Below are 12,500 nucleotides of genomic sequence, written 5' to 3'. Positions count from 1 at the left end.
GCTCTGTCTGCACCTTAGCAACCGCTTAGCAACCAGCATCATCATCACTCCATGTTTTTTTATGACCTGTCAGCATCTAACATTTCAGCAGACTGACAAGTGACACACACACACACACACACACCTGAGGATGAATATTCATACACATCTGCTCAGTGTGGCCTTTTTCCTCTGACTGTCAGTTACTCTGCGGGGTGGAGTCTGCCTCTCTCCTCCGCCAGCGCTCGTCTCTCTGATCTGAGCACCTGTTCGATTCCACGGCAGGTAAACAGTGACAGAGCGACGAGGCGGCGAGATACGAGGTGAGAGGAGGCGCACAGCAAACACTGATATGATGAGGAGCCCGGACGCTTCACTTTAAATAGTTTGGATTTGAACTGCGTCACGTTCTGATTTATTTTTATCTTTAAAATATTAAACGGGTCCAGTTACGCCGTCACAGAGGCAGCAGGCAGCATCTGTCTGTCAAAGCAGAGCGCGGCTGTCCATCACGTCCTGTCCATCACCTTCACATGTGTGTGTCAGTGCCGACAAAAGCAGCTGTTGTATCCGACCTGTCACACCGCCTGCCTCACCTTGATCTTGACCATCAGGGTGTCGATGGAGGCCTCCAGGTCCTGGACCTGCCGGCTCATCTCCTGCTTGCCCTCCTTCAGCCCGGCCACCACCTCAGTGAAGCGGCCCATCCTCTTCTTCAGGTTACGCACTTTAACTAACCCGTCGATCCTGAAAAACACACACACACACACAACTGTAGTTCATAAAAGCACAAAACCCATCACACAGAAAAAATCCGTGGGCTTTCCCACGGTCCCTGAAAGCATCGTGTGCATCAAATCTGAGCATTAACGTTGTGATGTCTTTGTTCTACAGATCTTGATTAAAAATCCAGTTTTTACACCAAGGAAGCCACGATGGACTCACATGACACACACACACATGACCTGCAGCCTTCTACAGCGAGTGAGTGAAGGCTGAATGTGTTCCTGGCTTCAGCCCTTTGAATATCTGTGGATTATTGTGACTGATGCATGTGTTTGTGTGCTGATTTTAATTACTGAACAAGCTCCCAGGCTTATTTTAACCTGTAATACATCATGTTTTCTCCGTTGATTGTGTTTTGTATTATTAATGAGAAACTGCACAGTAATTAACCACAGGAAGCAGCAGTAATAAATTGGCTGCTACTGACGACACCAGATTATGAATTCAGGTTTCTGCAGACGTCAACATGGCGGAAGAACGAGCTGATGATGGAGGGAAGACATGAGCGACCTTGGTGGCCACTAGAGGCTGGCTCCAAAGGTGAGTCCTCACAGACCTCCATGTTAAAACACTTTGGAGCAGCCTCAAGTGGCCGCTGGAGGAACTGCAGCTTTTAACCCCAGTGGTTGCTTTGTTGTTGTTGTCGTCGTCCGTTTGACCACAGAGGCTGATTATTGATCTGAATCAGGCTCTGAGATCCGGAGCCGTTGTTTGGGATGATTTTTGTTGTGAACAGATCATCTGGTGTGTGTTTGTGTGTAAAACACAGCTGCAGAGTGTGTGTGATGACTTCATATTTATGACTGCTCCTCCTCTGCTCGGGCTTTATGTGATGTTTCGGCTCATTTCATGCTTGTCATCTCGTCAAGTTGCTTCACTAAATCTCAATTTCTGCCTAAACTCCGCCTCCACCACAAACACTCCTCCCCGCCACACACACACACACACAGAAACACTACAGCCTGTTAGTGTAGACTGGTGGGTTTCCAGATAACACAAACCCACCCCCCTGCAGAGTAGAGAAGAGACTCTTCTCCACCTGCATCCTCCATCTTCCTCCTCCCCCTCCTCCTCCTCCCAGGGTCTCTGCTGTTTATCATCCAAATATCAGAGGTAATAAGCAGAGCGGCATGTGTCGCCAGGCGACCGTCTCCGAGGTGATAGAGACGTATGTGTGTGTGTGTGTGTGCACCAGGCAGAGTGACACCGCAGAGTGGGGAAAGTGGTAGATAATGAAGAAGAAGAAGAGGAGTTTACTGATGAGGGTGAGGGAGGAAGGAGGAGGTGAGTGTAAGAAGGAAGGAAGAGGAAGACCGGTGAGGAAGGAGGGGCGCAGAGAGAGAGAGAGAGAGAGAGGACAGAAACAGAGAAGGGAAAAATATCGAAAGCAGAACAGGAAATGGAGCAGAAAGAGGACGAGAGGATGAGGACGGATGAAGAAAGGACACCCACCGAGGTTTGTGCTTCTTCTTGCAGAGCCACATCCGAACCGTCTTCTGCATGCTGATGCAGGCGCTGGCCCGATACAGAATCTTATTCTTCACTGTGACAGAAGAAGAGACAGAATGAAGTCCAAGCATCAAAGAACAAATCAAACAGAACAATTTAACAGGGAGCAGGAGCCAGACCCTAACACCTAGTGATGGAAACACTTGTACCACACGGGTCAGTCTGACATGGTGCTGCTTCCAGCCCAGCTGTGCGACAGGAAGCAGGGACAGGACAGCTGCAGAGCTGCTGAAGGACACGTCAAGCAGACTCTGGAAACTTCAGCAGGTTCCAGAGTCACATGATGACGCTCTGCAGCACGCGGACACATCCCTTCATAGCTCATGCAGACCAGTACGTGGCCTGCAGCAGGACCCAGAGACGGGATCTGCTGTCAGCACGGCACAGTTTACACTAAACAATGAGGTTTAATCTTCACTCACACAGTCTGATGTCTGAGTCCTCCACCGAGCTCCGTCACAGTGATTACTGTTTGTGATTGAACCGACAGCGAAGCAACTTTAACCAGACTGAGAGAATGAGAGGAGAGACGAGGCGTGACGGATAAACAGATCGATAACGGCTCGTCTCCTGACGACCTCCCCACATTCTGCATGAATCCAGAGGTCAAACACAGACTGCAGCTGAGGAAACACGAGAAGCTGCCGACGTGAGCAGAAAGCTTTTAACGATGATTCCAGTCGGGCGTTCGCACCGAACCTCTGACAGAGTGGAGCTGCTCCTGACTCTCAGCTGCGTGAGGCGCTTCATGTTTTAGTCAATAACAGTGCGGCAGCTCTGACTTTATTCTTCTGTTTTGTGTGAGGGGGTGCAGGATGGAAACAGGAGGTCTTCTGGATCTTTCAGTATTTATCATGAAGAACTAGTCTCAGTGCTTCTGCTCAGTGTCTCATCTCAGACCTGCAGCCAGACTCTTCCTACATTCTAAAAAAGTTTTGGATTCATTTTCAAATCTGACTTTAGTGAGAGCCCACAGATTCTGAGAGGCCTCCTGCTTCGTGGTGTAATGACCGTCCTCCCTGCGTGTCTCCTCCTCTGAAGACAGCTCAGAGCTAGTTTGGATACTTCTATAAAAACTCTGACGTATCAGTGAGAAGAAGAGAAGCTGCTTACGTTTGATGACGGACAGAGCGCACCACTGGACCTTCTTCCAGCGGCTGTGGATGAGCCACTTGTTGACCTTCTTCACCAGCTCGGCCAGGTGGTCCGGATCCGACTTCATGATCTGATCGAACTCTGCAAACTGGACGGAGGAGACAAACATCGGACTCAGACCTACGTCAGGCAGACTCAGGTGTGTGAGCAGAGACTCAAACACCTCCTCTGCACAAAGCCTGTAGTCATGTGACTGCTGGTCATGTGATGTCATGGCTTCCTGTTTGTGCTGAGGAGTGCAGAACTTTTGGATGATTTTTAAATTAATGTAAACTTTCTACCTCCTGAATTAAACAGTCACATGATGCATCTCGCACCCAGGAGTGTGACCATCCTCCCTGTTCTGACAGTTACACATTCAACGACAACAGCAACAACAGCAACCACAGCAACCACGGCCACACTCTCAGCAGACTTTCAGATGAGGAGCAGTAAGTGCTGGCGAGCATTCAGCGGCGCCGCTGTGGTCCTGGACTTTGCTATAAAACATGTATGAGTGATGGAAACTGAACTCCGATCAACAGCTGCACGCTTCAGGGTCTGCTGCAGCACACAAATGTTCCTTTAAAACGACAAAAAATACTTTTTTAAAGCCAGGATTTGATGCTATGATGACATGTATCTGAGGGAAATGGAAATCTGTCGCTGTCACAGAACATCCTGGAACATTTTTGCCAATTTCTCTTCCTATTTGTGGATTCAGCTGCACGGCTGGCAGCACGCAGATTATTCTGTGTCACTGAAATTCCACACGGCTGCTTCACCTCCTGTGTGAAAGCCACAGAAATATCTGTCATCTTTTCTATATCTCGGCCCTGTGCTTTAATGTTGTGTTTATTATTCGGCCTCAGTGCGGTTATGCTCCGATCCCAGGTACACAAACAAAAACAAGCCGCTCACAAATATTATATTTACCCTGAAATCATCATGCTAAAATAATACTGTCTGTCTGTCTGAAGGTCTTTGAACACATCATTTGTGACGATCCAAACTTGTTTTCATCCACTTCATTCTACATGGCTCAAAAACAACAGGATTCTGTCTCCTCAGCAACAAGCAGGAAGCCATGATGTGAGCAGCAGTCACATGACCCACACTCAGAGTCTCTGCTTATAGCCGCAGCTGTGACTGTTGTTTCCACAGAGGTGCAGGACAAAACAAACACGTGTGGCTCCTCACAGGCTGCTCATGGTGTCTGAGCTGGAGCCAGCAGTGTTTATGTATTCCTCTGAGCGAGGTAGAGATAGAGTTCACCCTGAGCAGAGGTCCACTGCAGCCACAAAGTCCCCCCAGAAACCACGTCGAACCCACACCTGATGAATTATTCATCCCGTGGAGGAATAAAAAAAACTAAATCTCACCTCCCCTCAGCCACAGTGACTAATGTGCTCCCTGTAAATCCACTGTCTTTATTTAGGGAGACGACACCTACATCAGCAGAGGAGGGGCGTGTCTGTGTGTCTGTGTGTGTCTGTGTGTGTCTGTGTGTCTGTGTGTGTGTGTGTGTGTGTGTGTGTGTGTGTGTGTGTGTGTGTGTGTGTGTGTGTGTGTGTGTGTGTGTGTGTGTGTGTGTGTGTCTCACCTTCCCAGGCCGAAAAAACACTCTGGTCAGTCCGAACTTGTAGTCGTTCTCATTCAGTCCCAGCGCTTTGAACAAAGCCTGCAACACACACACACACACACACACACACACACACACACACACACACAGACACACACAGACACAGGATGCAGACAAACAGGGTAATCAGCAGGATGATGAAGATGATGATGATGATGCGAGTGGCGTGCAGAGGCTCAGGCGCCTGACCTTGCAGAAGAGGCGCGGGTCGAGCCGGGTGAGTTTGGGAGGCATGTACTGCTGGTACATGTTGTAGAGCTCGTGGAAGGGGGCTCTGGAGGGGAAGCCGCCCTGCATCAGGTCCAGCACCGACACCATCCCTGCAGACACAGAGAGATGGATGAGCTTTCACAGCGACTGACTCTCCTCTGTCCACATCTGTGATCGGCTGTTACTGTCTGATATTAGCTCAGCTGCTACTGCAGAGTTTGTGGAGTCTGCTGACTCGTGGTAATCTAATGTGTCCTGTACAGAACGCAGCACCTGACCCACCGCTGCCGCCATCTTGATTCCACCTCAGGCTGTAAACATGTTTATGTCGGCTGTACAGTTCTCTAGTCTGTGGGGATTGACTCACTTTTGGAGGCAGCCTCTAGTGGACGCTGCAGGAACTGCAGCTTTTAGTACCTCCACATTAATCTGATTTGTGCACAGGCTGGAGGCGGAGCTGCCCTCTGCGCCCTGCGATTAGTGAACCTTTGTCTCGCACATTCAGATAAAGCTCAAACTTGTCCTTTGAAGGCCTCCAGCTGCACATCACTCATATCAGCGTTCAGCTGTAATTGCTTCAGTTTCCCAAAGGAAGCAAAGAAAGATCTGATGTCGTCTTTAATTGAAACCTCACTCTTCACGGTTACATCAGGCTGATTTTCACCTCGGAGCCCTTCTGGGATGAAGGTATTAAAAATGAATCCACAGCGATGATGGAAAAGAATACAGAAACTTTTTGTTACCCCGCCTGCTTCTCTGCTTATAAAGTCCAGCCTGCTGCTCGGGTCAGAGCGCTGCCTCCTCTCAGATTACATCTACATCTCCCCGTCTGCGCCGGGTTTCGGTGTTGTTGTGAACGTCCCCCTTTGGGCCTGACCGTGTCAGGTCAGAACACAGAGGTCTCCCACATCCAAACTATCATCAGTCCCATTCCCAGTCCAATAACACTGATAAAGAGCTCGGCTGGCTGCAGTATCTCCACATCGAGTTTGTGTGGATGAAAGCACAATCCGACTCTCTGAGGATATTAAAGCCCGGCTCATCATTTCTGCTGCTGCAGGCCTGAGGGGACGGAGCCACTGACGCAGACTCTTCAGGTTTAGAGGAAGTTTAAGGAAAGTGTGTCAAAGTCACAGAAGAAGAACACAAGAGGTTAAACAAAGAGCCTCTGACCAGGCTGCAGCTCACAGGCAGGTCTGCCCAGGCTCACGATGCATTCACTGTCATCACGGTGTTTTCATGTCTGATCATGTGATCTCTTTTATTATTATTATTATTATTAACATTTCTGATGTTTTCTGTCAGAATTCTGGCTGAAAGTCTGGTTTGTGAGATCACCAACAAAAGCTCAGTGTGTGTGTGTGTGTCTGTGAGCCCTGAATTTGTCCTGAAGGCAGCACTGCGGCGTTTCTCAAAATACCAGAACTACTAACATATACGAGCCTTGAACCAGAAACTAGTCCAAAACCCAGCCTCAATTCAGGCTCAAATTAGTCCAGAACCCAGAGCTAATCCCGATCGATCCAAACCACCGGACTGAAAACCCCTCCAGAACCAAGACCCGAACTTGTTCAAATGAAAACAAGCTCAAAATCAAGTCCCAAAGTGGTCCAGAAACCAGTCCAGGAGCAAGTCAGAACCAAGTCAAAGTTTAGTCTAGTACCAAGCCCCAAACTATTCCAGAAACCAGTCCAAATCCAGTCTGAATCTAGTCTTGGTCCAGAAACCAGTTCAGTCTATGCCCAAAGCAACTCTGCAACAAGTCCAGAATAAGAACCCAACTACTGCAGAAATGTATCTAAAAGCAGTCTGGATCTCATCCAGAATCCAGGCCCTGCTGTGCTGGTCTCCTGGTCTCCTGCTGTATAAACAGGATTTATGAGGCGCTCATCTTTACAGCAGCACACAGGCTCATTGAACAGATGATCTCTGTTTGTTCTGTTCTCTGTGCAGTGAAGAAGTCTCTGCACAGTCTGCTGCTGTTTGTATTTGAAACAGGATGAACACCATGTACTGACGCCGAGATACAAAGCACCACACAAGTCACACAAGTCAAGGACAGAGTTACACACAGCACCTCCGCCGAGGCTGCTGCTGTTTGAGAGCCGGGATCCAGACGAGTTCTGGACTTGTTTGGGATCGAGTGTATGTCCTGGTGCTGGACACATTCTGGACAAGTTTAGGACTGTGGTTTGTCTTGATTGACACATCAGGGCTAATCTGTATTAGCTTAGCTCTTAGCTCAGTGTCACATCATATACTGCGACCAATCAGACGAGAGCTCGTACACACGTCTTCACAGTTGTAATTACTCTAATCTGCCAACAGGGGGAGACACGTTCTGGACTGAAGCTGTAAACAGCGCCTGAGCCTTGGACACTGACCGGAGCACTGCAGCTGGGAGAGGATCTGAGCGCCTTCAAACTGGTGGCTGATCATCTTCAGGTTGGGTTTGATGCAGCGAATGAAACTGGAGCCCTGAAGGAGTAAGAACACAAGGAGAACTCATCAGTCCTGCATCAGCAGGAGGCGCAGCCTGCATCACACATTCATGACAGTCATCATGTCTGACTGAGGAACATGATGACTGTGGCTGCTGTAACAGGAAACACTGACCGTGCTGCGCAGCTTGTCCAGGAGAATGTTCAGCTGGGTCTGCAGGAGAGGAAACAAACAGCATGTTACAGCCGCAGCAGATCGGTGACCGCACAGTTAACACATTTATGATCGTTTCTGTCCAGCAAACGTGTGTGACGGACGCACAGGAGCCAGTCAGACATCCTTGGCTGATGTGGTAACCATGGCAACAGGTGGTGTCGTCGTGAGGCGCATGCCAATATCCTCGAAGGAAATTCAGCAACAAACCCAGCATCTCATTACAGGAAGACGTGTCGCAGGCCAGTGTGTTAAAAGTCCTCACACCCCCTGAACCCAGACCATCATTGTGATGTTTCCACAGAGCCTCATGCTGCAGCGAACACTGAGCCCGCAGGAGGGAGAAACATCCAGAAGCTGCAGAGCTCAGAGGGTTAAATACAAAAACTCAAACCCAAAGCCTGAGTCTTCATTAAAAAAGTGTTTGTTGGTGCCTCTGCTGTCAGCTGTGAATCATCCAGCCTCTCACCTTCATGTGCACTCTGATGTGTCACCTAACCGAAGGCAAGGTGAGCCAAAAACCACAGCGCACGGCTCCACTCAATCACTTCCACTAAAATATATTTATACACACATAACCTGAGGGAGTGATGGGCTGGTATCAGAGCCGGGTGTACGGTGCAGGCTGAGGGGGATTCACAGGAACACTTCACCCTCTGATGGAGACTTTATGTGCACGATACTCCCTGAGACTTTTATCCAGGTTCTCTGTGTGGGGGCAGGGACGCTGCTGTCATGGCAACCACTAATCCAGACGTCCCAGACTCTGACAGGATAATCAGGGTGTAGCTCAGGTCACCAGCAGCACAGAGACAGCAGAGGCCACCGCCTCCATGCAGGTCTGACCGCTGTGCAGACCTGGCTTCCACTGTGTGGAGTGTTCTCATCCACGGCTACAAACTGCTGCTGGACCTGTGAGTCCAGAGTCCAGTCCAGATTTCCACTCTGACAACATCTGGTTGTTATTTGATGGGATTTCAGCACTGGGCTGGTCTCGGGTGGATTTCTTCTCAGCACAGATTGAGCTCTGATCGCCTGTGAGCTCTGCTACCTGCAGTGTTTTCCTCTTCCTCCTCCTCTTCCTCCTCCTCCTCCTCGTCTCTCTATCCGAGCGATGATTAAGGTTCAAAAGGTGCAGAGGAGGATCCGGAGAGGCAGAGAGGAGCAGAGCTTTGGGCACGGGGAAAATGAGCAGTAATAAATCTGTGAAGGTGACGGAGGTGCTGTCTCACTGGGGGGGTCGTGAGGCGTGGAGCGCCTGTAGGTTTTCATTATGTCGGGCTTGGTCCTGATTCATCAGCCTGTCCTTGTATCAGTCGGACGTGTCGGAGAGGGCCGCCGGTTTTAGGCTGAATCTGAAGCTGATTCAGGGACCTCACCTTAAACTTGTTGCCGACGCTGATGAAGCTGAGTTTCCCGGCCTTCTGCTTGACGTCTTTGCTGTTGTTGGAGTTTTCAAACAGCTCGCGGATGAAGCGGTCCTTGGACTCGCTGATGAGACACTCCAGAGACATGTGCAGGGCGTCGTTATTCTTCTCCACGAACTTGGTCTGAGGAAAAGACGCAGAATTAAAATCGCCCTGTGTTCTCTAAGAACATCCAGTCATTGTTCCCACATTCATCAATAGAAACAGTGTTCCTGCATGATCCCGACACTCATTCATTACTGAGCCTGCTCCTCTGAATCTGATCTGATCTGAATGGTCACTTGCTTTCATGTCAGGAGTGTTTTCAACGGCCCAGTGATCAAAGAGAAGGACAGAAATCCTTCTGTGGACATGACTGTCCTGCAGCCATCGTTGAAATTAAAGTGTGTGTGTGTGTGTGTGTGTGTGTGTTGTGAACACACCGTCTCGTAGCACACGGCTCCTGCAAAGTGTCTGATAATAAATCCTTCATCGTCCCTCACGTTCCGGTGGACGGCCAGCTTAGACTTCCTGGGCACCTGAGGGAACACACACACACACACACACACAGGATCACATGTGTGAACACGTGTGGGTGCGCACACACACACACACACACACAGTGAAACACTCAGACTCAGCAGAGCTCCTGCATATTTCCCATTTACAGTGACAGACTAATTCCTGGTGCCGTCAATCAGCCGCTGCTGGAAATGAAGATTAAGATTGGTGTCAGTAATCTAAGTGTCAGCGGCAGCGCGGCAGGCTGAACGGCGGTCCCTCTGAGACGGCCTCCATCTGAAGAACACATGGTTATAAGAGCGTCCACACTGTGTCTGACATCTTTCACTTAGGGATAAAAATACAAACACAGAGCTCCGAATGATGATGATGATATCAGTCAGTAACAACAGCTCATGAGGTTTCCACCGAGGCAGCGGCGGCCATGACGACACACACCGAGTCAAAAATACTAAACGTGTGTGTTTGTCTCCACTCTCACTCACAGTCAGCCGGAAATGGTCCTTGTGTTTGTTGTGCACGGTGTCGGTGAAGTGCTGGTCGCTGGGTTGAGGTAGACGGTTCTCTTCGTCCAGGATGTCCAGGATGCCGACCAACTTGGCCTCCACCAGGTCTGCAGAGGAGACACGAGAGACGTGAGGGGGGACGGAGGGACCTCAGATCACCTGAGGCCGCGGAGTAAATGGTGGAGGAGTGATGGAGACGATTAGAGACTGAATTAAAGTCTAATCGAATGGACGGTGTCTCCTTGACCTGATTGGACATGAAGGGTGAAGACCCGATTCACAGAACTGTAATGATCATTGTTATATTATTATTATTATTATTACAGCCAAAGTCAAAGTGATCACAGGTCGTTTGACTGCAGACTGCACCTCCCTGCCACCACCTGCACCTCCCTGCCACCGCCTGCACCTCCCTGCACCTCCCTGCCTGCCACCAACTACACCTCCCTGCCACCGCCTGCACCTCCCCCTGCCACCAGCTGCCACCAACTACACCTCCCTGCCTGCCACCAGCTGCACCTCCCTGCCTGCCACCAGCTGCACCTCCCTGCCTGCCACCAGCTGCACCTCCCTGCCACCAGCTGCACCTCCCTGCCACCAGCTGCACCTCCCTGCCACCACCTGCACCTCACTGCCACCAGCTGCACCTCCCTTCCACCAACTACACCTCCCTGCCACCACCTGCACCTCCCTGCCACCACCTGCACCTCCCTGCCACCACCTGCCACCTCCTGCACCTCCCTGCCACCACCTGCACCTCCCTGCCACCACCTGCCACCTCCCTGCCACCACCTGCACCTCCCTGCCACCGCCTGCACCAGCTGCACCTCCCTGCCACCACCTGCACCTCACTGCCACCAGCTGCACCTCCCTGCCACCAGCTGCACCTCCCTGCCACCACCTGCACCTCCCTTCCACCACCTGCCACCTCCCTGCCACCACCTGCCACCTCCCTGCCACCACCTGCACCTCCCTGCCACCACCTGCACCACCCGCACCTCCCTGCCACCACCTGCACCAGCTGCATCTCCCTGCCACCACCTCCCTGCCACCACCTGCACCAGCTGCATCTCCCTGCCACCACCTCCCTGCCACCACCTGCACCAGCTGCATCTCCCTGCCACCACCTCCCTGCCACCACCTGCACCTCCCTGCCACCACCTGCACCAGCTGCATCTCCCTGCCACCACCTGCACCTCCCTGCCACCACCTGCACCAGCTGCATCTCCCTGCCACCACCTGCACCTCCCTGCCACCAGCTGCACCTCCCTGCCACCAACTACACCTCCTGCACCTCCCTGCCACCATCCCTTCAGTCAGCTCCTGCTCTCCTCTATCCACCCTTCATACCTCCACCAGTCTGTTCATCCACCCCTCCCCATCCCTTTATTTATCCCTTCAATCTTCCACTTGCTCCATCCATCCCTTTATCCAACCTCCAGTCCAACACAGCACCCCTCCATCCTTCCATCACACCTTCATCTAATCCTCCATCCTTCCATCCATCCTTCTATCTACATCTAGACACCTCAGTCTACGTCTCCACCCTTCCTCTATCCCTTCATACACCCTGGGTCCTCTCCTTCCTCCCTTGATTTACTCCTCCATGGCTCCACCTGCTCACAGCCACAGAAACAGTCGTACTCCACCATGAATGAAATCAGCACGAACCCTAAAATCACAGCGACACACACTGTTCTTTTGCGACGTGATGTTTTTGCCTTTAATTATCTTTCCCATTAGTCTGTGGTGTTTGTGTCGTCTCCTCTTACACACTCTGTCATTTTCTGCCACGCCGAGTGTGACTGTGTGAACAACACACACAGCAGGGGTCCACATGAGCTCATATATTTCACAGTAAACAGCGTGTGTTTGTCTCCCTGCAGCTGTAGCTAAGCTTCTGATACTGACATTAGCAAAAAGCACAATTAACCTCCTGCACCTCTAATCGCCCGACATCCGTCTGCCTCCCTGTGTGTGCAGTGATGAAGACACGCTTCAGTCAGGGCAGGAGGTCACATGCTCTGAGGCTGCGCGGCTCGGAGGTCAAACTGTGGAGAGGCGCCGCTCGTTGGAGGCTGAGAGGATGGATGCGTGCGGCGCAGACATGGAAAACAAACGGGGGCGTTCATACCTATGCAGTCCTGATTG

General features: G+C 51.0%; 1 protein-coding gene across 6 annotated transcripts in view; it reads right to left on the bottom strand.

Moving 5' to 3' along the window:
- The window catches only part of myo6a (myosin VIa), a 66,027-nt gene that overhangs the window by 14,804 nt on the left and 38,723 nt on the right, over window positions 1-12,500 (bottom strand). For all 6 annotated transcript variants that reach the window (XM_028396796.1, XM_028396798.1, XM_028396799.1 and 3 more), the window contains exons 15-25: window positions 12,484-12,500; window positions 10,329-10,456; window positions 9,765-9,860; window positions 9,295-9,465; window positions 7,877-7,915; window positions 7,645-7,738; window positions 5,240-5,370; window positions 5,012-5,089; window positions 3,388-3,517; window positions 2,218-2,308; window positions 576-726 (exon numbers count right to left, since the gene is read on the bottom strand). The exon at window positions 12,484-12,500 is cut by the window's right edge and continues 56 nt beyond it. In XM_028396796.1, the coding sequence (XP_028252597.1) occupies window positions 576-726; window positions 2,218-2,308; window positions 3,388-3,517; window positions 5,012-5,089; window positions 5,240-5,370; window positions 7,645-7,738; window positions 7,877-7,915; window positions 9,295-9,465; window positions 9,765-9,860; window positions 10,329-10,456; window positions 12,484-12,500 (1,126 nt within the window). The remainder of the gene's footprint in view (window positions 1-575; window positions 727-2,217; window positions 2,309-3,387; window positions 3,518-5,011; window positions 5,090-5,239; window positions 5,371-7,644; window positions 7,739-7,876; window positions 7,916-9,294; window positions 9,466-9,764; window positions 9,861-10,328; window positions 10,457-12,483) is intronic.

This window comes from Parambassis ranga, chromosome 24 (genome assembly GCF_900634625.1).
Source record: "Parambassis ranga chromosome 24, fParRan2.1, whole genome shotgun sequence".
NCBI classification, from domain to species: domain Eukaryota; kingdom Metazoa; phylum Chordata; class Actinopteri; family Ambassidae; genus Parambassis; species Parambassis ranga.
Note: the sequence above shows the minus strand (reverse complement) of the source record. Positions and strands in the feature narration are given on the sequence as shown.